Below are 27,691 nucleotides of genomic sequence, written 5' to 3'. Positions count from 1 at the left end.
TAACATTTGCGATGCTTCTGTCAGGATGTCCCTTTCTAGTGTCCTATAAAAGACCGCCTGGGATTCATTCGGGGCATAAATGTTATGCATTACTAACTGTCCCACCGGTGAGTCTAAACACAGACGCATCCACCTCCCCTGTTTGTCTGTTGACATTGCTGAAATATCATACCTCAGGCGCTTATGCAACAGAATCATCACTCCCGCCCGTTTGCCGGTTGAGGGCGAGCCCACCACTTGACCCACCCACAAATGACGCATCCTTACAAAATCTGCTTCTTCTAAATGGGTCTCCTGCAGAAATGCAATGTCTATTTTAAGTTTCTTGAGATGGCGTAATACTGCCATACGCTTTGCCGGGGAACGAAGGCCCTTAACATTCCATGTGGCTACTCTCATAATTGATTCTCAATTTAAAGATCTCAGCAGGAGAAACCATTCTGATTAGACATCTATTATATTTCGCTTGGTGACCTCTAAAAATCCTCGCATCCATTTGCCCTAACCCACAACATAAACACCCATAGTACTGACTTCACTTTTTCGCACATCTTATAGTGTAGTAGTTGTCACTACAAAACTCTAACTGACTCATTTACTCTCTCCCACCATATCACACTCTCCAGCCCATATAGTTAAACACAACAGGTTGCTATAAACTCAATAATAATGGAACATAAGTCCATTTTTGTCTCACGTGTCCCTTCAAGGAGGCATCATCCATGGAAGTCCATACTCAAGGTCGCCTCTATTCACTCTGGGTCTGCCTCCCGGTGCTCCGACCCCTTGGCTCTTGGCGTCGATCTTCCTGGATTTAATCTAGCCCCTCTTCCTCTGACCGAGGCTGCGGACCTTTGGGAAACTGACAGGGTCACATCCGAGTCCAAGGGATCCCACTCCAATGCCTCTTTTGCTTCCCCGGGGGAATGGAAGGTGTCGACAGAACCATCTTGTTGAAAAACCCTCAGGGTTGCTGGATATATCAAAGCAAACTTAGTTTTATTCCTAGCCAGCATGGAGCAGACCTGGGAAAACTCTCTCCTGCGTTTTGCCACCTCCGCGGAGTAGTCGCTGAACAGCAGAATCTTGTTGCCCCGGATAATCAAGGGTTGTTCTTTGCGCCTAAATTTTGCCAATATGGCCTCTTTGGCAGCGTAGTTAAGATATTTCGCTATCGTAGCTCTGGGCCTTGCATTATTGGATCGCGCCCCTGCTGGTGGTGGTGGTCCCAGCCGGTGTGCCCTTTCCACTATACAGGCGCCCCTTAATCCCAGTGCCTGCGGTATCTCCACCTCGCATATATCTGCCAGCTGGTTCGGAGGGATTGACTCTGGTAAACCGATGAACCGCAAGTTGCTCCTCCTGGAGCGATTTTCCAGATCGTCGATCTTTTCTTTCAGGAGTTGATTACTCCGCAGGAGATCACTAATGTTGTTCTGAGCCTTCTCCAGTTCGTCTTCCACTACCACCACTCTTTGCTGTACCTCTGTGATTTGAGAGGTATGTTGTGCCACTTCATTTTGCAGTTGTTGTAGAGCCGCGGCGACTCTGGCCTCTAGAGAGGCTTTAATATCTGGAGCCAAGAGTTTTGCCACTTCTATGGCCATAGTTTTGCATGAGGCTGTAATATCTCCTTTCAGGAGGTGACCGCAGTCCACATCCTCATCCTCCGAACCGGAAGCCTCCGTACTCCTCTGTGTGGACTGGGAAGCCGAGCGGGTGAGCCTGTGGCGTTTTTCAGTCCCCGGCGCCATCTTGCCCTTGGCTCTCGAATCGTCTCCTGTCGGGTGTACTGCCTGCACCTCTTTCTGCGAACCGCCTCTGACCACAAACTTTTCCATGAGCGGCCCCCTGGTGTTCTCGGGGGGTTTGTGGGGATATTTACTAGCCCCGATAAGCGGCAGGTTCCACAAAGCACGGGCCGGTCGAGCGGAGCTCCTCTGACTAGCGGCCGTCCATGCGCGCGCCGGAACCGGAAGTCTAAAACGAGTTTACTGTTCACGGGCATAGTTCTATCTTATCGTTACACATTGTACTTCATGACAGTGGTAAAACTTAGTCAAAATTTTAATGGCATCTTTGTTAACGAAGTAACTAATCTAAAAAAATATTAGAAATAAAATTATATAATCAAAATAAAAATTTCAATTGATGCTACAATATAGATTAATAGAGATTAAATAAATGTATAAATTTACAATCGCCATATGCATATATCATGTTTATATAATTTATTAACAGAAATATAATTAACAATAACAGTTTGGTTATGCAGTCACTTTTTGAGGCCTACATAGTGTCAGCGACAAATAAATAACCCCATTTCAGAAACCACACACCCTCTATTTAATCCAAATTTATCCTATAAAGTCTGTTAACGATTTAATTGTCCAACGGTAATCTATTAAAAAAATTAAAATAATTTGAACAAATTATAAATTACGAACTATTTTATTTGAAAACATTGTAGTGTTTAAATCATAAAAAAATCTTAAACGTATTACAAACAATATGTATATTTACAAACAGTTGTGCACAAAACCCTTAACTTTGGTCGCACAGCAGGCTTCCGACTGCAAGGAGCACAATATGGCTTTAGGCTAAAGGATTTAAATTAATGGTAATTGGGAGCTATGTCGCATGTTAAGAGAAGACACCCTTATGTGACCCTAGAGTTGAAAACAAAACAAAGTTATTTAATTAGGCAAACTACACCCCTCAATGAATATGCTAAGCAATTAGATCAATCCGCAATTTTACATAATGAGCCAACGATTGTCTTCTAGAAAAAAACGTTCAAATTGACAAAAAAAATAATAATGAATTTACACACATTCTTTTTATTAAATAAGTGGTTACAGGACTAAATGCACCCCACATTTAGTTCCACTTTTAGCATATAATTCACCTGAACACCACCACATATGTTAATTTATTTAATTGGCTGTAGAGTTGTAACAGCCAATATCAGCGCTTGCAGGGGAACAAAACACTGGTGTCCCCTGCTTCACCTCTAAGGCAACAGGTGCTGTCGTACAGTCTTTTTTAGCATTTGTCACCTCCACATGACACCTACTTACCCCCCCCCCCCCCCCCCTTCAGCTACGTAGCAGCAATGCTTATGTCTTTGAAATACGTCCAATAGGAGAGATCTAGACAGCAGGTGTTTGACAAATACATGAAAAGGCCTTATTTTATATAATTGGCTAGCTGCTCTGGACTAGTAGATCAGCTATTAGACCACGGTTAATGAGCCATTTTGTCCCCAGGGCAAATATTTTATATTTGGCACAAAAATAGTACGGAGCAATTTTGAAAGTCATGAAACACTGCACCCTACAATTATATAGCAGGTGATGAAGATCATAAAATTAACAATAATAATGGGACAACAAAAACCACAGTAATATCAAACAACAGACATGCACAATAACTCTTTAATCTACATAAACTAATATTATGTAACACAACAAATTTAATTTAGAAAATACTAAAATGTCACTAAATAATCTAATATATAACTACATTTATTATGGTATACTTTAAAAATGACACTCAAATTCTCTGCACTTAACTACATACTACACAAAATTCAATAAATGACTTATTGTTAATTGATATATTTATCTCTTGTGTTTTCATAACAGTAATCAAGAAAATGTCTGATAAAATTGCTCTAATGCAAAAGAGGCATGGGAAAATCAGGCAATTGAGAGCCCTCATTCAAAAATCCCAAAGAATGCTGCAGGAATTTGAATGCCAATATGGGGAGGACCTGAAGGAGCTCACAAGCCTGCAGGAAGAACTGCAAAAGTTCCCTTAATTTTATTCTAATTTGTTTGTTATTAAAAAAGTTATATTGATTCCATACTTTTTTTTTCTATAAGGTTATGTTTTTGTATAATTTTAACTGCAGACTTATCAGTAAAGGAGCCTTTAGTCCACGTTGAAAGTCAGCAGGGTTTGGACAGACAACAGCAGTAGGTACATCTTAATAGTGTAGTATAAGGCCTACACATAAATACGTTTTTTCATGACAGCAGCAGCAGGTAGTGTCGTATTATGAGGCATATACATAACAAATCAACTTGATCAAGACAGCAGCAGGTAGAGCTATAGTATTCTGAGGGCTACAAGTCACCTTTAAATGTACAGCAGCAGGAGCAGCAGGTATTTATAGTGTTTTATTATGAGGTATATACATAACAAATCAACTTGATCAGGACAGCAGCAGCAGTTATAGCTAATGTTATATTCTGAGGCATACAAGTCAGCTTCATCTGGACAGCAGCCGTTACAACCTGTTACAACCTGTCTCTGAGTGCATTGTGAATTTACCCTCTGCGTATAACCAAGACCTAGAATCTGTTACGGTTTCGTGACGTATTGTGGCCGCGGCGGTCGCAGTTCGTCACAGGCTAAACTGCTGGAACTTTTACAACTCATAGGCCATGAGCGCACGATGGTTTTTGTGAAAAACAAAAAGATGGCGGATTTAATTGCAACATTTCTATGTCAAGAAAAAATCCCCTGCACAAGCATTCACGGGGACAGAGAGCAAAGAGAGCGGGAGAAAGCTCTGGGCGACTTCCGCTCTGGACAGTGTCCTGTGATTGTTGCCACGTCTGTTGCTGCCAGAGGATTAGATATCGAGAATGTCCTTCATGTGATAAATTTTGACATCCCTGGCGATGTTGACGAATATGTTCACAGGATCGGCCGAACCGGACGCTGCGGCAACACTGGAAAAGCCATTTCTTTTTTTAATAAGATTGGTGATGACGAGCAAAAAATTGTCCGTGGACTAGTGAAAGTTTTAACCGATGCTCACCAGGAGGTACCTTGTGCCGGCATACATACATAATTCCTCTGGGTAGCCATCTTATATGCTTCTGGCATATGTAAAAAAACTGTGAACTCTCATCTTCCTGAAGCCGGGGTTACCTATGATATAGATGGACACTTTTATTACCACTACTCTGTGATGCCGGCTATAAAAGGTCATAAAGGCTATACCAGGCCCAGCTCATCCTGTCCTTTAAGATATACCCCGGTCACGTGAGGTCTCTGTGTGTGCGCAGACTCCGTCACAGACCACTAGGTCACAGCTCTGGGATCCGGAGCAATCGGATCCATAGTTCGTGACAGTACCTGCTTGGCTTGAAGAGATGGCGTTCAGTGCCCATGGCATGCCAACATTTAGTTCACAGCCAAGCAAATTTGCTTCAGTGGATAGCAGGAAGAGAGGTGACTTCCAGGAGGACAACGGTTACAGCAATGCTGGCATTTCACAACCTGCAGCGCGGGCGGCAGCGGAGGAGGACGAAGATTGGGGCTAGTCGGACGTGGTTAAGCAGATGAGACATTCTTACAGATTCAGTTTTACATGAAACAATATGTTGTATGTTTGTAAAAATGAGAATTTTGTTTATCGCACTCCAGTATTTAAGGTAGTAATTTGCCGTTAGGAAATTTACTTATTTTGGTTCATTGTAAATGGCTGCTCTGAAAACTTTAGAGCACTAAATTAAAGTTTTCTTTACTTTGAAGAAAAAAAGACCGTAATTTATAATAGAAAATTATTGTTTAACGCACATTAATTAACCTTTGTGTGAACACACTATTACCTTTCAAATGTATTATTGAACAAAACTTTAGATTACAAAATACAAATCTACATTCAAAATGTATAATAAATATATAGAGAGTATCAACCAAATTTTAACAAAAAATAAATTTATACTTTTGAAAAAGTATCTTTATATTAAAAAAAGGTATCAAATTATCCATACTGTGATCCAAATTTCAACCTCAATAATACAATATTGCATATTAAAGTTTTCTTCAGTTATATTAGTTCCATTATTCAAAAAAATTTGAAACATCAAATGTGTCTGAAAAAAAACAAAAAAAAAAAACAATTGATGAGTCAGCAAAGAAATAACTAGCATGATTCTGATATAGTGTCCGTTTGTTAAACTGGACATGTTGGAGCATAGCTTCCTCAAAAAAGACATCAACATGTGATGCAATGAGTAGAATCACTCACAAAATGGTGACATGGCTTCAAGATTATTATTCTGTCAGCAGGTAATTTTGAAAGATTAAAGTCTATTATTATATTACACTAGCATGTGAAAATAATCATTATATAATTGTCAAGAAGTAAGATTACATTTAAATGTATATATCTATATATACATGTGGCAATAACGCTCCATTACCAAAACCGGATTACCACACGGATGAGTATAACGCCAGTAACACCCAACCATGTAGAGAGGTCAACACGGACGCCAGGCATCCTTTCCAGGACAACCGACAACACCATGTTAGAACCTAAGTCCGCATTAAAATAATAAATAAAACTAAAAACTTTCATTAGGTTTATCAATTAGTCTTGTACAATGTTAAGTGCACAAAACCTTTTGAAAATGGAAGCCCACATGCGGTCCCCACCTTGCTAAAGTAAGAACCACAACATGGACGCCAACAACCCAATTAAAGCAAAATTAAAATTTTTAAAATAAAATAAAACAAAATAAATTATTTTGGTGAATGAAGCGTAAAACCGCATGAATGTATTAAACGAAAACATTTTTATTCTATCTATATTCCAATCAAATTCTTGACAATATACGATGAATAGTGCACATTCGCAAATATTAAACATGAACACCATTTTATGAAAATAATAATACTCAATACTTGTCATATTACAAGGGCTAATAAGTGGTCCATGCTGGTTCTCTTTTGCATGATCTTGAAAAAAAAAATTCCACAGTTTTAATAATTTAGTATATTTCAGACACATTACTTGGCAGCATTAGGCCAGACAGTAGCAGTAAAATAGTAACGCAACAGTAGAAGGCATACAAATCAAAGGGCCAAACAATTAAGGATAACTACTGAAACTACCATTAAAACAGAAAAATCTGTTATCTAAAGGCCACACATAGCTAAACTAAACTCTGCAGGAACAGGGCAGACAAAAGCAGGTAAATGTAAACACCATAGTAAAAGGTCTACACCAAGTTCGCCTAACCCTGCAGGATAGGCAGCATCATAATTTAATGTTAAAATTGGAGAATAAAGAGTAATTAGAAATACATGTTCAGGACAGACAGATACAGCATCAACTAGATGGAATTTTGAAATGGTTGAGCATAAGGTCTACACATAACTTGGCACAACTCAGTAGGAAATGCATAATCAACATTTAAATATAATGATGTAGTGTAAGGACTAAACAAAAATCAGCCTGATCAGCAAATTCAATAGCAGCATCAACAGGATGGAAGATGGAAAATGTCTAGTAAAAGGCCTAAACATAGCTCCGAATAACATATCAGGACAGTCAGCAGCACGTTCAAAGTTGGCAGCAGCAATGAGTACTGCTGAATGGGAAACCAACAGGCCATGGGAAGCCCATAAATTAAATGACATGTCAGTCAGCAGCACGTTCAAAGTTGGCAGCAGCAATGTGTAATGCCGAATGGCAAACCAACAGGCCATGGTAAGCCCATAACTTAAAAAAAAAATGCAACTCTGACAGCAGCAGGTATTCAGTGTGCTGAGGAAATTTGATGACATGCATGATAATTAAAAAATTTGGCATTCTAGAATGATTATTTTGATTATATTAAGATTTTGCTTCATAAATAAAAATTTATAATATATAAATAAGTAAATATATAAATAAATATTTAAAAAAAAATTAAAAAACAACGTAGTTTTGGAGGGAGAGACAAGGAGAGGGATGGACAAGGGACCCTTCAACGGCCTGAACAGACAGCGGGGGCCAAGAAGTCACTGCCGATCCAGGACTCGTTCATTTTAATGAATGTAAGTCTGTCCACTGAGTCTGTGGACAGACGGGTCCGCTTGTCCGTGACCACCCCACCTGCCGCGCTAAATGTCCGCTCAGACAGTATGCTGGAGGGGGGGCAAGATAGTAACTCCAGCGCATACTGAGCGAGCTCGTGGCAGGTGTCCAGCCTGGCAACCCAGTACTCCATGGGGTCGTCGGTGCTCATGCTGTCGGAAGCACCAACGGACCCCATGTAGTCTGCCACCATGCGGGCCAGCCGCTGGTGGTGACTGCTGCTGCTGCTGGTGGTACTGGGTCGCGCAGACTGGTAGAACGACCGCATCTCACCCATAATGTCACCTGCTCGGCTGGTGCTGCTGGGGCCAGCCACCTGCTGGGTGAGATGGGCAGGGAGAACTAGAGCGTGAGGCTGAGGGTTGGCCTGCTCCAGACGCTTGATCAGACAGGCCCGCAGTTGATCCATACGGGCCTGTCTACGGCTGGCTGGGATGAACTGCTCCAGTTTCCCCTTGCAACGAGGGTCTAAAAGGGTGGCCAACCAATAATCTTCCCTCTCCTTGATTCTCTTGATCCGGGGGTCCCTCCGGAGGCATCGCAGCATGTGGGCAGCCATAGGGAAGAGGACAGCCCGCTGTGAATGTTCATGGCTGCCCAGGACCATGACTTCTTGGTCCTCCTGCTGCTGTTGCTGCTGCTCCCGTTCGGAGCTGCCGCACCCCCGGACTAACAGTGCCCCCAACACCGTCTCTCCCTCCTGACCAGGCCCAGACTGCTGGACGTCTACAAATTCTTCCTCCTTCTCCTCGTCTTGGGCCTGGTCTTGTTGGAGCATTGCTGCCTCCTCTTGCTCCAACAAGGCACTCTCCCCAGCCTCGAGCAGGCGATCTAGTGTCCTGTCCAGCAGGAACACTAAGGGGAGCACATCTTTGAGGCCAACATGCTCCCCGCTGACCATTTTGGTCGCCTGCTCGAATGGGGCCAACACGTGGCAGACCTGCTGTATCTGCCCCCACTCCGCATTAGTGATGTATGGGAGTGGTTGTGCTGGCCCTGGAGTGCCTTGGTCCAGCAGGTATTCCCTCACCGCCCTTCGCTGCTCCCACAACCTCTCCAGCATGTGGAGGGTGGAGTTCCACCGCGTCACACTGTCCACAATCAGCCTGTGAGGTGGCAGGCTGTTGTCCTGCTGTAGTTTGGACAGGGACGCGGCAGCAGTTGGGGAGCGTCTAAAGTGGCTGGCAATCCTCCGTACCCTTGGCACAATGTCACTCAACCCTTCGTATGTCCGGAGGAATTTCTGCACAACTAGGTTGAGGACATGTGCCATGCAGGGCACGTGTGTCAGACTGCCAGCTTGGAGGGTGGCGAGGAGGTTGCTGCCGTTGTCACGGACAACCATACCTGCCTGGAGCCTTCAGGGTGTCAGCCACTTCTGGACCTGATCCTGTAGTGCGGCCAGAACGTCAGGTCCAGTGTGTCTCCGTTCCCCTAAGCTCACAAGCTGGAGCACGGCCTGGCAGCGGACGTGCACCACACTCGCGTAGCTACGGGGACGCTTGCTGGGGGGCTCAGCAGCGGTGGAGACAGTGGCTTGTGGGGGGAGAGCAGCAGTTCTCCCCTGGACACCCCGGGGCGGCACCACAAACTCAGATGCTGCCGTTCCCTCCCCGGCGCCTCGGAGGGAAACCCAATGGGCAGTAAAACTGATATAGCGTCCCTGCCCATGCCTGCTGGTCCAAGCATCCATTGTCAGATGCACCCTGTCACTGACAGCATGATCCAGCGACAGGGATACCTTCTGCACAATGTGCTGGTGTAGGGCAGGGACGCCAGTCCTGGCAAAGAAATGGCGGCTGGGGACACGCCATCTGGGTTGTGCCTGCTCCAACATCTGCCGGAATGGATTGCTGTCCACAAGATTGAAGGGCAGCAGATGTTGGGCGATAACCCTTGCCAGGAGCCCATTGAGTGAACGCACTTGTCTGTCCCCGGGGGCATAGGGCGCGGTGCGTTCGAAAAGGTCAGCAACCGTGGGCTGGCGCCGGATGGCAGTGGAGGACATAGAGGAGGGTGCGGTGGAGGCAGAGGTCTGGCTGCCGGTACCAGTACCTCTAGGAGAGGGAGCGGGGGAGTGGGAACGCCTTGTTGGAAGTGGTTGGGGTGGCTGCAGAACAGTGGCAGGAGCTGCTGTCCCCTGCACACTGCTGGTGGCGCCACTGCTATGACCACCCCGCATCTGTTCCCACTCCCGCCAGTGGTTGACTCGTAAGTGCTGGGTGAGGGCAGTGGTACCCAGCCGAGCCGCAGACCTCCCTCTCCTCACCCTGGCATGGCACAGATTACAAATGCCAATTGTGGCATCATCTACTGCCAGGGTGAAGTAAGCCCAAACAGGCGACTTACGTACCACCCTCCTGTCAGATGGGGAGGTGCTGACTTGCGCCTGCTCGGGCTCGATGCGGACAGGTGGATCTGGCTGCTGCTGCCTCCTCCTACTGCCATTACCAGTGGAGCCCCTGACGCTGGGCTCACTGGCAACCTGTCGCACCATTTGCCTCTGGTGCCTACCTTCCTCCTCATCAGTGCTGCTGATTCCTGACAAGGGAGGTGGCACCCATTCTCTGTCACCCTCCTCTTCGTCCCCCGATATGTCAGACACAGGGCCAACCAGTGGTGGACTGAGGGGAACAGCAGACGTGGGGCCCCTGACCTGGCTCCTCTGTCCCCTCGCTGACGCCTGGGTCTGACTAGGTGTGGGGTTTCGCTGGCTGAAACTGCCCGCACCTGTTGGAAGGGATGTCACTGGGGTACATACAGGTGGTACCCCCTCCATCTCCTCCTCCATCCCTTCCATAAGGTCCTGACCCTCAGGACTGAAGTGCAAATCAGCCTCCTGCATTACCTCCCCCAAGGTGTCCCTCTCACTGTCGCTGTCAAACAGGAGCAGGGACGATTCTTGGGGGCTGGGGGTTGGTCCTACAGGAGACTAAGTGCAGCTGCTGCTCGGAGCCGGGGCAGAGGACTCTGTGGCACTGGCTTGTGCCACAAGAGACACAACTTCCTCGGCATCCTGAGAGGAAATTCTCCTGCTGCCAGTGGCAAAAAAATCCCGAATAAGGCGGACGCCCCTGACACCTGTGTCCGCACCTCGGTGGGTAGAGGAGCGGCCCCGTGCTGGCAGCTGTCCAGCACTGGGACCAACTACTCTCCTACCCCTGCTGCTCGATCGTGAAGACCTCATTATTATTTTTTTATTTATACAAAAATTAAATTATATGATTTGATTTAGGGAAAAAGTTTATTGGGATGGGGACTGTCGCACAATAAAGAAAACCAAATTTATATATGGTAAATCAACGTAAATATATATTTTATTTTAAACTAACAAAGGACGTAGACACTGACAATACACCGAATAACCAGTAAAAGAAAAAAACTAAAACTAATAAACATTTATTTGTCTTTTTTTTTTTTTTTAACTAACAAAGGACGTAGACACTGACGCGGACAAAAAACACGGAATAACCAGAAAAAGAAAAACACTAAAACTAATAAACTTTTTTTTTTATCTCACAAAGGACGTAGACACTGACGCGGACAAAAAACACGGAATAACCAGTAAAAGAAAAACACTAAAACTAATGAACTTTTTTTTGTCTTTTTTTTTTTTAAACTAACAAAGGACGTAGACACTGACACAACACAAACTAAACAGTAATAAACGAAAACTAATAAACTTTTTTTTTTTATTACAAACACTATACTAAACTAGAAAAGAAAAAAAAACAACTAAAGCCTACACTATAACTAACCTACACCCTTCACTAGAAACTATCAGCTAACTAATCTATTCACTAACCTAAATAAATTATTATATTTCTCCTAACTATGCCCTACACTGCACCCTGCACTAGAAACTATCAGCTAATCTATTCACTAACCTAAATAAATGATTTTTTTCCTCCTAACTCTGTACCCTAATCTTTATCCTATCAGCTACACTATTACCTAACCTAAATAAATGATTATTTTTCTCTAACTAGGCCTACACTGCACCCTGCACTAGAAACTATCGGCTATACTAATCTATATAAATGATTATTTTTCTCCTAACTCTGTACCCTAATCTTTATCCTATCAGCTACACTAACCTACCCTATCTAAAACTATAAGATTAAATCGTTTTACAATTTGCTTTTAAAAAAGCAAAGCACTGCACAGTTCCAAGATCCTCTCTCAATCACCACCACATGAAACTGCACAAAATGGCTGCCGTGACAAAATCTTATATAGTAATGGGGTGGGCAACTTTCTGATTGGTTGCTAGGAATGTTGCTAACCTGTTGGACTCCTTCTCATTGGCCCACAATCTAAAATGAGGGAGGGATTAGTGTCCTCACAAAGTGCCGATATTCGCATGTGCGCTAATAAAATCGCCTTACGAAGATTCGTGCCTCAATCACTTTCTAGGCAATGTGAGTAAGATCTGAGCTTTTGGACTTTTGGGAATCAATCGAGATACAGTGGGGGGTGATGACAGTAGTTGACAGAGTACAGATCAATGTAATCTGTAAGGTGGAAAGTAAAATAAAAAATACGAATATTCGTAAATCGAATTTTACGAAGTTCTAAGTATTCGCAAATATGGTGCTATACTATATGAATGCACAGGCCTTTGCCTCTCTGTTCTGGGGACAAGTGTAGATATTCGCATTTGCGTTAATAAAATCGCCTCACGAAGATTCGCAACTCAATTCAATCACTAATGTATGAATGCAAAGCCCTTTGCCTCTGTTCTGGGACAAGTGTAGATATTCGCATGTGCGCTAATAAAATCGCCTTACGAAGATTCGCACCTCAATCACTTTCTAGGCAATGTGAGACTTTTGGGAATCAATCGAGATACAGTGGGGGGTGATGACAGTAGTTGACAGAGTACAGATCAATGTAATCTGTAAGGTGGAAAGTAAAATAAAAAATACGAATATTCGTAAATCGAATTTTACGAAGTTCTAAGTATTCGCGAATATGATGCTATACTATATGAATGCACAGGCCTTTGCCTCTGTTCTGGGGACAAGTGTAGATATAAGCATTTGCGTTAATAAAATCGCCTCACGAAGATTCGCAACTCAATTCACTAATGTATGAATGCAAAGCCCTTTGCCTCTGTTCTGGGACAAGTGTAGGTATTCGCATGTGCGCTAATAAAATCGCCTTACGAAGATTCGCAACTCAATTCACTAATGTATGAATGCAAAGCCCTTTGCCTCTGTTCTGGGACAAGTGCCGATATTCGCATGTGCGCTAATAAAATCGCCTTACGAAGATTCGCGCCTCAATCACTTTCTAGGCAATGTGAGTAAGATCTGAGCTTTTGGACCTTTGGGAAACAATCAATTATATGTGTACTGTAATTTTGTGAAAAAACAAACAAAAAACGAATATTCGTTTTTACGAATATATAGCACTATATTCGAAATATTCGCGAAATCGCGAAGTTGCGATATTCGCGAAAAAAATTCGCTTTTCGAATATTCGCGCTCAACACTATTACATACCCATATGAGTGCAAATTTTTTGCAGGGCAAGTTGTATTTTTAATAGCACCATTTAATTTACCATATTTTGTATTGGAAAACAGAAAAGCAATTATTTGTGCTGTGAAATTGAAAAAAAATAAAAAAATGAGTATAGTGTATAAATTTACTACTTTAACCACTTAAGGACCACAGGTTTATACCCCCCTAGTGACCAGGCCCTTTTTTACAAATCGTCACTCCACAACTTTAGCGGTTTATTGCTCGGTCATGCAACTTACCACCCAAATGAATTTGACCTCCTTTTCTTCTCACTAATAGAGCTTTCATTTGGTAGTATTTCATTGCTGCTGACATTTTTACTTTTTTTGTTATTAATCGAAATTTAACGATTTTTTTGCAAAAAAATGACACTTTTCACTTTCAGTTGTAAAATTTTGCAAAAAAAACGACATCCATATATAACTTTTTCACTAAATTTATTGTTCTACATGTCTTTGATAAAAAAAAATGTTTGGGTAAAAAAAAAAATGGTTTGGGTAAAAGTTATAGCGTTTACAAACTATGGTACAAAAATGTGAATTTCCGCTTTTTGAAGCAGCTCTGACTTTCTGAGCACCTGTCATGTTTACTGAGGTTCTACAATGCCCAGACAGTAGAAAACCCCCACAAATGACCCCATTTCGGAAAGTAGACACCCTAAGGTATTCACTGATGGGCATAGTGAGTTCATAGAACTTTTTATTTTTTGGCACAAGTTAGCAGAAAATGATGTTTTTTTTTTTTGTTTTTTCTTTTTTTTCTTACAAAGTCTCATATTCCACTAACTTGTGACAAAAAATTAAAACTTCCATGAACTCACTATGTCCATCACAAAATACCTTGGGGTGTCTTCTTTCCAAAATGGGGTCACTTGTGGGGTAGTTATACTGCCCTGGCAATTTAGGGGCCCAGATGCGTGAGAAGAAGTTTGAAATCAAAATCTGTAAAAAATGACCGGTGAAATCCAAAAGGTGCTCTTTGGAATGTGTGCCCCTTTGCCCACCTAGGCTGCCAAAAAGTGTCACACATCTGGTATCGCCGTACTCAGGAGAAGTTGGGGAATGTGTTTTGGGGTGTCATTTTACATATACCCATGCTGGGTGAGAGAAACGAGATTTTTGTGAAACTCACCTGTAAAATCTCTTTCTCGCGTGGTTCATTGGGGGACACAGGACCGTGGGTATAGCTTGCTGCTGCCACTAGGAGGCGACACTAGGCTGAAAAGTGATAACTCCTCCCCTGCAGGCTATACCCTCTCCAGCCTGGAGAGAGCATATCAGTTTGTGCCCAAGCAATAGGAGTAGGAAAAAATAACCATACGGTAAACAACCAACAAATGACCAACGCCAGCCGGAGCAAACCAGAACTGGCACCATACTGGCACCACAACCGCCACAATCACAGCAAACAGAAATTACTGGGTGGGAGCTGTGTCCCCCAATGAACCACGCGAGAAAGAGATTTTACAGGTGAGTTTCACAAAAATCTCATTTTCTCGCTGGTATCATTGGGGGACACAGGACCGTGGGACGTCCTAAAGCAGTCCACGGGGAGGGAACAAATCACATGCCCATGGAGAAAAAACGCCCTCGAGGATGTGTAACACACTGCCGCCTGCAAGAAATTCGCTGCCTGGAACAGTACCCGCCGGTGCCTAGGAAGGCATCCGGTAAGACTTGATGAACGTGTACCCGGAAGACCAAGATACCGCCTTCCACACTGGAAGCTACTGCATGAAGGAGACTGACCCGAGGGCGGCATGCCCGAGCAACTGTTGAACGGATCTATCTGGAAAACATCCTCTGGAGACCGTCAGCCTTGACAAGGACCCAGGATAAGAATGGGTAGAAGTCCGTAGGGCCGTAAGCGCCAGACAAGAACAAGCAATCTCAGAGGCCAAATCACATGGCTGATGGAGAGCTCGGTCCGTGCACTACGAGGGAGAAAGAAGAAAAAACCACGTCCGCGAGGCGTGGAAAGGCGACCACCTTCTGCGAAAAAAGAGGATCCTGGACGGAACACTGCCCTATGTTCATACTTAAAGAAAAAAGTACGTACAAGAAGGCGTATCAATGCAGAGAAAAAAATAAAAAATAACGCCACCAAACAGCTGGCTCCTGGCCGCAGCTGTGGAAGCAGAAATAAAAAGGCCAAATCCGTAGGATTCACCTCTGTTCCAGAGAACGCCCCCTAGGGAGCGGAATATTGGTAGACCAACGCCCCTATAACCATAGAGGCTGGTGGAGAGAATTCTAGCGAGAGAAGCTGCCTGAGAATCACTAAGAAACAACCGCCTGAGTCAGGCGTGCCCACTGCAGGCCAAAGGATCAATGCCACACGGGAAAGGTAAGCAAAGCCAATGTGAGCACCGCCAGTGATGGGAAGCCCCGTCAGTGACCACATTGCAACAAAGCTGCAACGCTGCCTGGAAGGGCAGATGAGTGGAACGAAGACGAGAGAATACTCTTGCCGGAGAAGTTCGATGACGACGTCCAACGCCTCCGCCATACCCGAGGAACTCAGGGCCCGTGAAAAAAATAGAGATGGGCTTCCAGAGCCGTACAACCCATGACTACTGGGCAGCTAGACAGGAGGATAAGGAGATCAGTTATCCACCACGATGGGGACCGGAAAGGAAATGTGTGATCCGTACCGGGGACGAAACCCCTACTAGCGGGGGACGTCGTAACAGACACCCGCTCTACCCGTCTTGGGAAGGCTCAGTCCACCCCCGGAATGAGCAGAGAGAGAACAACCACCATTTGCTCGAGGTGATAACACTGACATCTGAAGAGAGGTAGCACCAATGGCGTCACGTTATGACCACTAGAATCCAGGTCCCGCTTAGAACGGCAATCTAGTGTTGACGAGTGCCGTAGGGACCGATCTACCCAGTAGGACGCACTCAAAAGGTAGGTGCCGATCAGCCATGGTAACTACACCGTCGCCACACCCGAACCGACGACAGAAGGACAATAGTCAATAATAATAATGAAGAAGACCGGCACTCATTGTAGTCTTCAACAAAAGATGATGTCTTTATTGGTCACATACAATACTCTGTGACGCGTTTCGGCTCACATCAAGAGCCTTTCCCAAAGATATGGAATGGATGTGGCAGAAGGACAACAGTTGTCAGAGCCACGGACCCTTATTGGTAGGAAACCAGAAAGAGGCCAGAACTAAAGCCCATTCCCGTGCGAGACTGGAGCTCTACAGCGTCTAGTGGTGATGCGATCCTCCACCTGAAGGGAGGCCCACCAGGGAAGCCCCAAGAGTAATGTTCACGCCATACTCCAGCCAAGGAGTAGGCCACACCGTAGAGGCCACTGATTCTCGTGTTAGAGGAATCCGTTGCCCGACGAAAGAACCGTGCAGAGGGAACCTCATCATGTAGTGGTGACTCAAACACCCCTCGTGCGGTAGGGGCTACCGCATGGTCCGCAGCGTGGACATGAGGGGAAGGCCTGAGGACATCCAGTAGAAGATCTGGTATTAAGCTGGCCCAGCCAGTAGAGCTAACCTTAAACCCTCCACCTGACAAGGGCGCTGAACAGGAGCAACTGCCGAATTAGTACCAGGGCAGAAACCCTACCTGAGGGGGGCTGTCTCGCTACAGCGATTAGGAGCATCTAGCCCTAGCATGAAGACTACCCTGCGAAGGGGCAGCCGTTGTAGTAGCCACTGCAGATTGCCAGCATAACACCCTCACCTAGATAAGGATGAGTGGTGGACAAGCATCCGGAGTCGGTGGAATATTCAGCTTGCTGGATCTTGAGCACAGTACTCTGTGCAGTGTGACTGACCTGAAACGGTGGAGGCTCATGGGAATAGGAAGCCTCTAGGACACCTAAGGCTGGGTGCCCCCCTGAGAGCACAAAGGCCGACATTCTTGTGTCTCCAATCACTGCATGAAGAAAGAGGGATACAATATGGGAGTATCCATAGTATCCAGTGGCAGTATCCATGCCACTAGATGGAGAATATCAGGCACCAGCGGTACTGACTGTTGCCACGGACCACCTGTGAAGGAAACCAAGGCATCTATAGCAGTGGCGTAGCTGAAATACAGCATGCAAGATGCATAGTGATTCCCCGTAACTGGATCGTTTTTAGAGGGCAATGCCATAGGAAGTACGTGCTGGCAAATGGGAGATGGAACAGCAACCAACGGAAGCGCAAACCCCCGGTTAGGGAAGGGGGTAGCGGGAGAATCAGAACCGCAACCTACTGAAGTGTAATCACCCACTCAATGGAGGGGAAAAAATCTACGGCAAGCACTGGGCCCAGTGGCAGTGCCAACGCTTAACCTATGATCGGGAGTAACATCCAGTAAGTACTGTCACCCAAGGTAGTGCAAATACAAACACCCATCGAAGGGGGTAACGCACCTAGCAGGAACTTGCATATGACGAGTTCTGTAGTCTGTGGGAATTGCCATCATCCCACCCCAGAAAGGGTGTAATGCGCACGTAAACACTGCGACAGCAGTGAGAACGCCATAATGTCACCTATACAAAAGGTTAATGTATGCTGACGATACTGAGCTTCGTTGGAACCTCAATTCCGCCACTCACAGAACGAGGGGCACCTATGGCTGGCATTGAGGCCAATGCTAGTGAGGACAGTCCATCTCAGGAAGGAGGTAATACCCAAAATAAGTACTGTATCTAGTAGATGTAGATAGTGCCTAAGGGATGGGTTAATGCAACACCAGAACCGGCTAGCACGGACGTAATCTAGGAAAAATAATCCGGAATCATGTCAGAGTTCGAAAAACTGTCCTGCTTCGGCCCACTCGTGCGCAGTTCCACCTCTCAGCCACTAGCCCATGGCTGTTGCAGGCTGTGGCGGTGTTGATACAAGAACCGAACTACCCGGAGGTGGAATGGAACTAAAGGTCTGCTTACCGATTGCGCAGACGGTGCCCTATTAACCAAACGACCCAGGAGGGTGGATTGGGAACTTCCAGAGGTCCCCCGCTGAGTTGCGCAGGAGGAGAAACTCAAACAGACGCCCCCGGAGGGTGGATGGGAAGTCACAGTTGTCCTCAACTGTATTTTTGTAGCACCATTAACCAACCGGCCTCAGAGGGCAGATTGGGATCCTCCAGATGTACCCCACTGGAGTTATGCAGTTGGAGCATGATCAACCAAACGGCCCAGAGGGCGGAATGGGAATCTCTCAGATGTACTCCACTGGATTTGCGCAGTTGGAGCATAATCAACCAAACGGCCTCAGAGGGCGGATTGGGATCCTCCAGATGTACTCCACTGGAACTATGCAGTTGGAGCATTATCAACCAAACGGCCCGGAGGACGGAATGGGACTCCCTCAGATATACTCCCCTGGGTTTGCGCAGTTGGAGCATAATCAACCAAACGGCCTCAGAGGGCGGATTGGGATCCTCCAGATGTACTCCACTGGAACTATGCAGTTGGAGCATAATCAACCAAACGGCCCGGAGGGCGGAATGGGACTCCCTCAGATGTACTCCCCTGGATTTGCGCAGTTGGAGCATAATCAACCAAACGGCCTCAGAGGGCGGATTGGAATCCTCCAGATGTACCCCACTGGATCTATGCAGTTGGAGCATTATCAACCAAACGGCCCGGAGGACGGAATGGGACTTGATATGGAAAGGAGGGCAGGGAGGGCTGCATACTGTAATATTAATGCACATTGTGCCTGTCAGGAAGTTTTACCAGGGCGGGAGAATAAGCCACGCCCCCTTCCAGCCCGGGAGCGGCAGACTAAGAAAGTGAGGAAGCCGCGCCCACCCGCTCTGCGCACGTGACCGCGGATGTTGCGGCCAGCGTGCCTAATGCTCCCCCATGATGCCTGCCCGTCGTGGTACAGGGATCGCTGCGGTGAACAAGTGCCCGGCGCCCTAATACTGTCCACCCCGTCCGGCGCATAAGCGCAGACTGGGGCAAGATCGCCGTCCATTACCCGCCCTGATTACACTAGTGCTGCGCGTGGAGCAACGGCGAGGTAGGGAGGCGACGGCGGCTAAGAGCGAGGCGGGGGCGGCTGCGGGGGGGGGGGGCGGTAGCAGACGGACCGGACCGGACGACGGTAGAATTAGGAGCTCCTCTCCTGTGCCGATGTTTCCTTAACGAGAGGGAGAGTCCCAACGCCCTCTGGGGAAGCCACTGGCCGCTGAGGATGAAGATCACTTACCTGTCTTCATCTGTGTTTTTCACCCTCAGATGTATCACCAGCAGAGCCACCCTATGACCGCTGGCACCAGGCGACAGGGGTCCGGGCAGAGGAGGGCTGATGAGAGGGTGATTCTCTAGCTGGGGGGAAGCAGGGGAGCGAGGCTGCCCTGGTCCACTTTAGCTTCTTGGGGGAGGCAAGGCGGTGATATCAGGAACACCGGCCAGCCTCCCGGGGATACAGGGACGCAAGCGACCCTGTACCCCCATCCAGGAATCTGTGAATAAAAATCAAAGAAAAAATAAAAATACAAACGCCACCCTGCAAAGCAGGGAGGTCTGCCTCCTACGACACTAAGCTAAAAACTGATATGCTCTCTCCAGGCTGAAGAGGGTATAGCCTGCAGGGGAGGAGTTATCACTTTTCAGCCTAGTGTCGCCTCCTAGTGGCAGCAGCAAGCTATACCCACGGTCCTGTGTCCCCCAATGATACCAGCGAGAAAATATCTTGGCAAAAGACAACATTTCCCATTTTTTTTTTATATAAAGTTGGCATTTGACCAAGATATTTATCTCACCCAGCATGGGTATATGTAAAATGACACCCCAAAACACATTGCCCAACTTCTCCTGAGTATGGCGATACCAGATGTGTGACACTTTTTGGCAGCCTAGGTGGGCAAAGGGGCCCACATTCCAAAGAGCACCTTTCGGATTTCACTGGTCATTTTTTACAGATTTTGATTGCAAACTACTTCACGCATATGGGCCCCTAACATGCCAGGGCAGTATAACTACCCCACAAATGACCCCATTTTGGAAAGAAGACACCCCAAGGTATTCCGTGAGGGGCATGGCGAGTTCCTAGAATTTTTTATTTTTTGTCACAAGTTAGTGGAAAATGATGATTTTATAATTTATTTATTTTTTCCTTACAAAGTCTCATATTCCACTAACTTGCGACAAAAAATAAAAAATTCTAGGAACTCGCCATGCCCCTCACGGAATACCTTGGGGTGTCTTCTTTCCAAAATGGGGTCACTTGTGGGGTAGTTATACTGCCCTGGCATGTTAGGGGCCCATATGCGTGAGAATTAGTTTGCAATCAAAATCTGTAAAAAATGACCGGTGAAATCCGAAAGGTGCTCTTTGGAATGTGTGCCCCTTTGCCCACCTAGGCTGCAAAAAAGTGTGACACATCTGGTATCGCCGTACTCAGGAGAAGTTGGGGAATGTGTTTTGGGGTGTCATTTTACATATACCCATGCTGGGTGAGAGAAATATCTTGGCAAAGACAACATTTCCCATTTTTTTATACAAAGTTGGCATTTGACCAAGATATTTATCTCCGTCAGCATGGGTATATGTAAAATAACACCCCAAAACACATTCCCCAACTTCTCCTGAGTACGGCGATACCACATGTGTGACACTTTTTTGCAGCCTAGATGCGCAAAGGTGCCCAAATTCCTTTTAGGAGGGCATTTTTAGACATTTGGATCCCAGACTTCTTCTTACGCTTTAGGGCCCCTAAAAAGCCAGGGCAGTATAAATACCCCACATGTGACCCCATTTTGGAAAGAAGACACCCCAAGGTATTCAATGAGGGGCATGGCGAGTTCATCAAATTTTTTTTTTTTTTGGCATAAGTTAGCGGAAATAGATTTTTTTTTCTCTCACAAAGTCTCAATTTCCGCTAACTTGGGTCAAAAATTTAAAACTTTAATGGACTCAATATGCTCCTCAGCGAATACCTTGGGGTGTCTTCTTTCCAAAATGGGGTCATTTGTGGGGTGTTTGTACTGCCCTGGCATTTGAGGGTCTCCACAATCATTACATGTATGGCCAGCATTAGGAGTTTCTGCTATTCTCCTTATATTGAGCATACAGGTAATGAGATTTTTTTTTTCCGTTCAGCCTCTGGGCTGAAAGAAAAAAATGAACGGCACAGATTTCTTCATTCGCATCGATCAATGTGGATGAAAAAATCTCTGCCCAAAAAAAAAAAAGGAGGGGAAAGGCGTCTGCCAGGACATAGGAGCTCCGCCCAACATCCATACCCACTTAGCTCGTATGCCCTGGCAAACCCGATTTCTACATTCACATCAATCGATGTGGATGAATAAATCATTGCCGGGATTTTTTATATTTTTTTTATATATACAAAGTGTTTGCCAAAGTATATGAACACCGCCGCCTCCTCAGCTCATATGCCTCGGCAAACGTATCTTTTACTGCAGAGGAGAAATCTCGTCTTGCAGCGCCGCATACACTGACTTTTGTGTAATCTGACAGCAGCGCAATGCTTCTGTCAGAATGCACATCAGTGCTGCAGCTGCTTGATCGCTTGGTCCACCTAGAAGGTAAAAAAACAAAAAAAAAAAACAGGCCGCAACGCAATAAATTTATTAACATTAACTTTAGAGAACATTAACTTTTATAAACTTTTGAAACAGAACAATAACTTTTTTGCTTACCGATGATTTTTTTTTTTTTTTACCTTTATTGGACAAACCTCTCCTTCCCCATGGGACAATGTGCAAAGCGCAAATCGCCCAAAGATGTGGCGAAGTGCATTATGCACTTTGTCCCAGGTGAAAGGAGAGGTTTGTGGCAGCTCTGTGTGAAAGGGCCCTAAGACCCCTGTGTGCCTGTCCTGTGTACGCAATCCCTATGCTAATAGTGTACCTGAGTGTGGAACTTGCGGAAACACTCCCCTATGCATAGGGCAGGCTGGTCAGGACAGTCAGGACAAAAAAAGGTGGTGTCACGCCTTATTCCACCCCTGCTACAGACACGACATCTTTTTCTTGGGGAACGTTGAGTTGGGGTACCAGGATAGACAGACGGGAAGTGTCTGCCATGTAGCCGGCTCACTACATCAGGGCCTTGGGGCACGGACCCTCCTGGATACAGGATTTCCGAAATGATCTCTTCCTGGAATTTTAGGAAGGATCCTGTTCTCCCAGCCTTACTGTAGAGAACAAAACTATTGTACATCGCCAATTGGATAAAATAAACAGACACCTTCTTATACCAGCATCTGGTTCTGCGGGAAACTAAATAGGGAGCCAACATCTGGTCATTGAAGTCCACCCCTCCCATGTGAAGGTTATAGTCGTGGACAGGGAGGGGTTTCACAATGACACCAGTTGCCCTTTCAATTTGTACAGTCGTGTCTGCGTGAATGGTGGACAGAAGGTAAACGTCCCTCTTGTCACTCCACTTCACCGCGAGCAGTTCTTGGTCACACAAGGCAGCCCTCTCCCCCCCGTGCAAGTCGGGTACTAACGAGCCGTTGGGCGAAGCCCCGGCGACTAGGTCGCGCGGTGCCACAGCATTGAATTCCGACTATATGCCGAAAGAGGGCCACGCTTGAGTAAAAATTGTCCACGTATAAGTGGTACCCCTTGTGGAATAAGGGTGACACCAAGTCCCAGACAATCTTGCCACTGCTCCCCAGGTAGTCAGGACATCCGACCGGCTCCAGTTTTGAGTCTTTTCCCTCATAGACCCTAACACGATATGTATAGCCTGTGGCCCTTTCACAGAGCTTATACAGTTTGACCCCATACCGGGGGCGCGCTTGCTGGGGATGTACTGTTTTATGCCAAGGCGCCCGGTAAAATGTACTAGGGACTCGTCTATGCAGATGTTTTGATTAGGGGTATACGCATCTGCAAATCTGGATGACAAATGGTCTATGAGGGGCCGAATTTTGTGGAGCCGGTCATAAGCAGGGTGGCCTCTTGGATGACAGGTGCTATTGTCAGCGAAATGCATAAAGCACATGATGACCTCAAAACGTGCCCTGGACATTGCAGCAGAGAACATGGGCATGTAATGTATTAGGTCTTTAGACCAATATGACCGCAATACATTTTTTTTAGTTAGACCCATGCTGAGGATAAGGCCCAAAAAAAATTTAAACTCGGAAACGGTGACTGGTTTCCACCGGAAAGGCTGGGCATAGTAGCTTTCCGGATTGGCGGTAATAAACTGTGTGGCGTAGCGGTTGGTTTCAGCCACAACTAGGTCATAGAGATCCGCGGTGAAGAACAGCTAAAACAAAACTGAAGGGCCGATCCTAAATGAGCCGTCTCCACGCGAACTCCAGACTGGGCGGTGAAAGGGGGCAATACGGGTGCGGCGGAAGCAGGGGATTGCCAATTAGGATTTGCCAGCACCTCTGGGAGACTAAGGGTTCTACGGGCCTGTGAACGCGGTGGCTGCGACGGGGGAGTTATTGCACGTGCCACCGTACCAGCTGGAACTGTCCTTCTGGTGCTCTCCACTTCAACAGGGAATACGGCAGTGCTGGTAGAAGGTCCAGGGTGTGCTGCGCTGCTGGTGTATGCCGCACCATAAGCAAGATCAGCGCTAGCACCACTCTGCTGCAAATGAGGATCATCATGCGGGGTATGCAGAACTCTGACATGGGATCGGGTACGCCTGACCGTAGCAGGGACCTCTACCTCGTCATCTTCGCTAGCGGTTAGAGTGCCACTGCTGTCTACAGGTTCATATTCTGAACCGCTGGATTCAGCGGATAAGGCGTCCACATCGCTTTCATCCATCACGGTCAGAATCCTGTAGGCCTCTTCAGCGGAATACCCCTTGTTTGACATTTTGGGTTCACTAAATTTAGGGGGTATTCCTCTGAGACTACCCGGGAAAAAGAGCAAACCTACCTAGTAAAAAGGAGTGCTTACGAAGTAAAGCTGCGATCGCTAATAAAGATCCAAAAAGCTCAAAAGTGATCTTTTATAGCGGTGCAGCGATTTTACGTTTTTTGCAGTGATCAGAAAAAAAAAAATTCTCGCACTGCGGTGGGGCGGACTGAACGCAAGTGTGCGCACAAGATCAGGCCTGATCGGGCGAACACTGTGTTTTTTGTAGAACCTAAGGTGACCCTAATGTACTTATATAGATCTGATTGCGATCAGTATTGATCACTTACAGATAGAGATGAGCGAACTTCTGTTTTAAGTTCGGCGTCTAAAGTTCGGGGGCGGGTTAGCGGAGAATCCCGATCTGGAACCGGATATGGATTCCGACTTCCGTTGTGGTCCGTGGTAGCGGAATCAATAATCGGCCATTATTGATTCCGCTACCACGGACCACAACGGAAGTCGGAATCCATATCCGGTTCCAGATCGGGATTCTCCGGTAACCCGCCCCCGAACTTTAGACGCCGAACTTAAAACAGAAGTTCGCTCATCTCTACTTACAGATACTATATAGTACTAGTGCTGATTAGTGACAGCGATGACGCTGATCAGCGACAAATCAGTGACTGCGGTGTGGTGGGCTGGGCGCTAAACTACCTAGCAAGTAGCTAACTACCTGGCAGGGATGAGGGACCCTAACAGGGGGGGTGATCAATGACAGGGGGGTGGATAAGGGGGTGATCAGGGTGTCTAATATGGGTGATCAGGTGCTAAATAAGGGGTTAAATAATTGACAGGGTAATATCTAATGTGTAGTGTGGTGATTTGGTGCTACTTACAGAGCTGCCTGTGTCCTCTGGTGGTCGATCCAAGCAAAAGGGACCACCAGAGGACCAGGCAGCAGTTATATCAGACGCTATTTTCAAAATAGCGTCTGACATAACCATTTCATTGGTCGATTCAAAAATCCACAGCCTGCCAGCCAATGATCGCGGCCGGCAGGCTGCAGATGAACTTGTGAACTACACAATCCTGTGAACGCGCGTTCACAGGAAATCTCGGCTCACGCGAGATGACGCCAATCGGCGTTAGTGTGACCTGGGAGCGCCGCAGCACTGACGCCTTTCGGCGTTAGTGTGACGGGAGGTGGTTAATTTTAAACCTTTTGAAAAAATAAAAATGCACTTTGCATCGCCATTTTCTGACACTTTTTTTTATATCTCTGTCTACAGAGCTGTGTAAGGGCTTGTTTTTTGTGGGGTGAACTGTATTTTAATTGGTACCATTTTGGGGCACATCAGTTTGGTCACCATTTTCAACAAGGTGACCAAAACATGCTGAATCTTATTTATTTATTTATATATTATTTATTTTTTCTATTAAGGCATTCACTGTGCAAAAAAAATATTTCAGATATTTCAAATAGTTCAGACATTTGGACTATGCCTCTTTATGTTTATTTTATTTTTTATGTAAAATTGGAAAAGGGTGTGATTTGATTATTTTTTATATTTTTGTGTTTATTTTTAAAATTTAAAAAAAAACATTTTTAACCCCCTAAGGGGATTTGTACAATAGACTTTAATATAATACTGTTGCGATCTATAAGATTCTGACAGGCTGCCTGCTGCGCTGTTTAACTTAGCAGACAGCTTACTATCAGCATTGGGAGCCTTCACAAGGCCCCGGGCTATCATAGCAACTGATCAGAGCACCACAATTTCGCTACAGTGGCTGTGATCGGAGGACCTAGTATATAGGCTATTAGCAAAGGGGAGGGAGCGAGCGAGCGCAGGGCAGTAGCTCACATAGCACTTCGCTCCTCTGTCGGTGCCTTCTCTGCCAGAGCCTGTATCATGGATTCCAGAGAAATCCATATTCCTATACAAAGCAGTGCACTGGAGTAAGAATTCAAAGGCTACAGGTGCCTATTTTGCTAGAAGTAAAAATAAAACAGAAAGTATATTAGAAATATGCTTTCCATCCCATATACTTTAGTTTTAATAAAGTGAAAGTAAACGATTAGGTACACTTTAATCCCTTAACACATAATGCTGTACATGTATGGCATTAGTGTGCTGAGGATTTAGCACATACATGGCAGGTTGCTGAGGGCTTGGCTAGAAGCTGTGGTCTGGGCTAGTTTTGGTATTCTTTTTTTCTAATAATTTATTCTTTGAATAGATTATTCTAGTGTTTATTTTAACATTGCATTTTTTTAGTTACTTATTGCTTTCTCCTGTACCTGGGACGGATATATTAACCCCAGATACAGGTGACTACAGCCTCTTGAAATGGACTGTCTGCAGACCTGATCTGCCTCTGGTAAGGCCCAGCAGCTACTGCAGTTACCTGGCACCTGGAGATATCTTATGATCACTAGGACCAGAGTAGGAATCACAGCACAGCCATCACTGAGCTCATAATGTGTTCACCTGCTGTCCTGATTCCTTATTAGTTATTTCTATATCTACATTGTTAGGAAAATAAGGCTGGTAACATCTGGCAGGGCCAATCAGGGACCATTTGTTTGTTATGCAATTCTGCCCTGTAGTTCAGTTCTGATAGGAAGTCATACAGATTTCTGAATGTGCTAGGGGACTTTCATATGGAGCTGCATTTTTGAGCAGTCTGTATTAATAGTAGGAAATGTATATGTTTTAGTGTATAATCTATAAAGAAACTGCTCATTTAACTAGGTCATTCACTTGACTGTGGATTTAGTATATGGTTATTTTAATAGTTACTGCTTTTACTGGGGGAAAACAAAACCAATTTTATGCCATTTTTGCAAACCCCTAGCACTTTAAGAGGTTGTCTCATCTCACCATGACTAAGGCGAGATGAAACAAAGTTCCGACCACCACCCGGCTAGGAAACAGCAGAGTGCTCCTGCTGTTTCAGTTACTGAAACAGCGTAGCCCAGCAAGCTATGGTGTTTCCCTAACTCAGAAACAGCGTAGCTTGTTGTGCTACGCGGTTTCAGTAGCTCTCATGTACGGGAGGTGGTCAGAACGGTGTATCATCTTGCCTTAATGACGAGATGAGACAACCCCTTTAATTATTATATTTCTCATTTTCCATTGTGTTCTCCACAGTGGGACACAATGGTCGGGAGAGGTATTGCTCACAGCATTCAATGGTGTTGTGATGCCCACCAACTGGTGAGAGGTTGGGTTAAATGGTTACTTAGTGACTGCTGGAGCTGGGCTATATGTTATGCTTTTGTACCTCTCTAGTCCACCATACACCAGGCAGTAGACACCATGTGAAGAGCAGCCACTCAGTGACTCACTCCAGTTAGTGAGTAGTGCTATCTGATTTGGTTCGGCGCTGACAGATGACTGGGTGGCTAGGCTGTGCCAGCAGGGCCTCTTCCAGTATGCCACTGCGCTAACAGTATAATGTGGGCTGGAGTAAACTCAGGCGCGTAGACTCTAGGTGGAT

At 45.6% G+C, this 27,691-nt stretch overlaps 1 protein-coding gene across 5 annotated transcripts in view; it reads left to right on the top strand.

Moving 5' to 3' along the window:
* RNF130 (ring finger protein 130) overlaps positions 1–27,691 on the top strand; it is a 247,138-nt gene that overhangs the window by 128,906 nt on the left and 90,541 nt on the right. For 2 of the 5 annotated variants that reach the window (XM_044281115.1, XM_044281113.1), the window contains exon 6: positions 3,648–3,863. The exons of the other annotated variants lie outside the window; for them this stretch is intronic. In XM_044281115.1, coding sequence (XP_044137050.1) covers positions 3,648–3,823 — 176 coding nt within the window. In that variant the 3' untranslated portion in view covers positions 3,824–3,863. Of the gene's footprint in view, positions 1–3,647; positions 3,864–27,691 lie in introns of those variants that run through there. 5 annotated transcript variants of the gene reach the window in all.

The sequence above is a fragment of the Bufo gargarizans genome, chromosome 2, assembly GCF_014858855.1.
Source record: "Bufo gargarizans isolate SCDJY-AF-19 chromosome 2, ASM1485885v1, whole genome shotgun sequence".
Lineage (NCBI taxonomy): Eukaryota > Metazoa > Chordata > Amphibia > Anura > Bufonidae > Bufo > Bufo gargarizans.
This window is presented reverse-complemented; position numbering and strand designations above follow the sequence as displayed.